Here is a 1,429-nt window from a genome sequence, read left to right as displayed (position 1 = left end):
GGGGGGGAGTGTAAAGGCACCCCCCTGCCGATGCCGGGGACACGGGTTCGTGCCCCGGTCCGGGAAGATCCCCCATGCGGCGGAGTGGCTGGGCCCGTAAGCCATGGCCGCTGAGCCTGCGCGTCCGGAGCCTGTGCTCCGCAACAGGAGAGGCCACAACAGTGAGAGGCCCGCATACCGCAAATAAATAAATAAATAAATAAAATGCTGATGTAACTGCTAAAAAAGTTAATGAGTCACATATAATTAATAGTATTCAGTTACTGCCTTAAGTCTATTTTGGAACAAAATGTTATAAATAAATAAGCTTCTAGATTACCAAAAATAACTGTATATGTAGAGTTCCAAGATCATTAGACCATATCTAAAGCATTCAATTCTGTGTTACTTCTGGAGGATTTAACAAATCCTAAAGGTCATGGATGATTAGATAAATAATCTAGAGGTCATTTTCTATGCAGAATAGTAGTCTCCACATATTTATAAAAGGTTTTCATACAGAAACCTGTTTCTTATAACTCTATAGAATTAACAGGAAGGCATGATTTAATTCAAATTAAGAGAATTTTCTAGTAAACAGTGTTGTCTCCAATAATGGAATAAGTTATGTTGTGAGGTGGTATGCTCTTTCACTGAATATATTTAAGCTGGAGTTACGTAGTCATCCATCAGAGAAACCTCTAAGTGTGAAGGAGATTAAGACTTCATGATATGTAACATCCTTTATAAATCTATAGTCCTAAATATAATAAAGACTTTATATACTGAGGTTACTTTAAAATGACTTAATGTTTTTAAGAAATAGTGTTATCACCTATTTAAGGAAACCTGAATTTTTACCAGATTGTAAGATTAAACAAAACTCTGAGAGAAGGGAAAATACACATCACAAAGGGTACTGATATACTTCCTCCATGCTTTAAGTATGTATCAAAGGTAGTATACTATGAACCCACAAATAACGGCTCTTTATTAAAGCTTACTTGTAAAACTTACCAGAATTCTGTTGAATTCCCCATCTTACTCTCATCCTGAATTGCCGGGCACCACTTTGCTGGAGTCTTCTATTTAGTCTTGGGAAATTCTGTTTCTTTCCTTCCTTTCGATTCAATTTGATGATATCATCTGTGATAGACGAAATTACCTTCATTTTAACGTAATTACCTTTAATGATTACCTTCATTTTAACGTAATGACTCAAATTACTCAGTCTCATTTTCTAGTTGATAGATTTCCTATGTCCCTAGCTTCTTTTCTACTTTGAAAGCACTTTGATAAGTGGATAATAATGATATGAACATAAAAGCTCAAATCAGCCAATATATTTGGAGCAATGAACAATGGTTTTGTAGGAAAAGTCCAAGTCAATAGCCCAAAGCAGAGCTACCAACGAATCAAGATTTCTGTTATTCATAGTATTTCTTTCCCT

General features: G+C 36.0%; 1 protein-coding gene across 1 annotated transcript in view; it reads right to left on the bottom strand.

The window, feature by feature from the left end:
• FYTTD1 (forty-two-three domain containing 1) overlaps positions 1-1,429 on the bottom strand; it is a 30,139-nt gene that overhangs the window by 24,186 nt on the left and 4,524 nt on the right. Inside the window, exon 2 of the mRNA XM_007448010.1 lies at positions 997-1,125. Coding sequence (XP_007448072.1) covers positions 997-1,125 — 129 coding nt within the window. The remainder of the gene's footprint in view (positions 1-996; positions 1,126-1,429) is intronic.

The sequence above is a fragment of the Lipotes vexillifer genome, unplaced genomic scaffold (assembly GCF_000442215.2).
Source record: "Lipotes vexillifer unplaced genomic scaffold, Lipotes_vexillifer_v1.1 scaffold1837, whole genome shotgun sequence".
NCBI lineage: Eukaryota > Metazoa > Chordata > Mammalia > Artiodactyla > Lipotidae > Lipotes > Lipotes vexillifer.
Note: the sequence above shows the minus strand (reverse complement) of the source record. Positions and strands in the feature narration are given on the sequence as shown.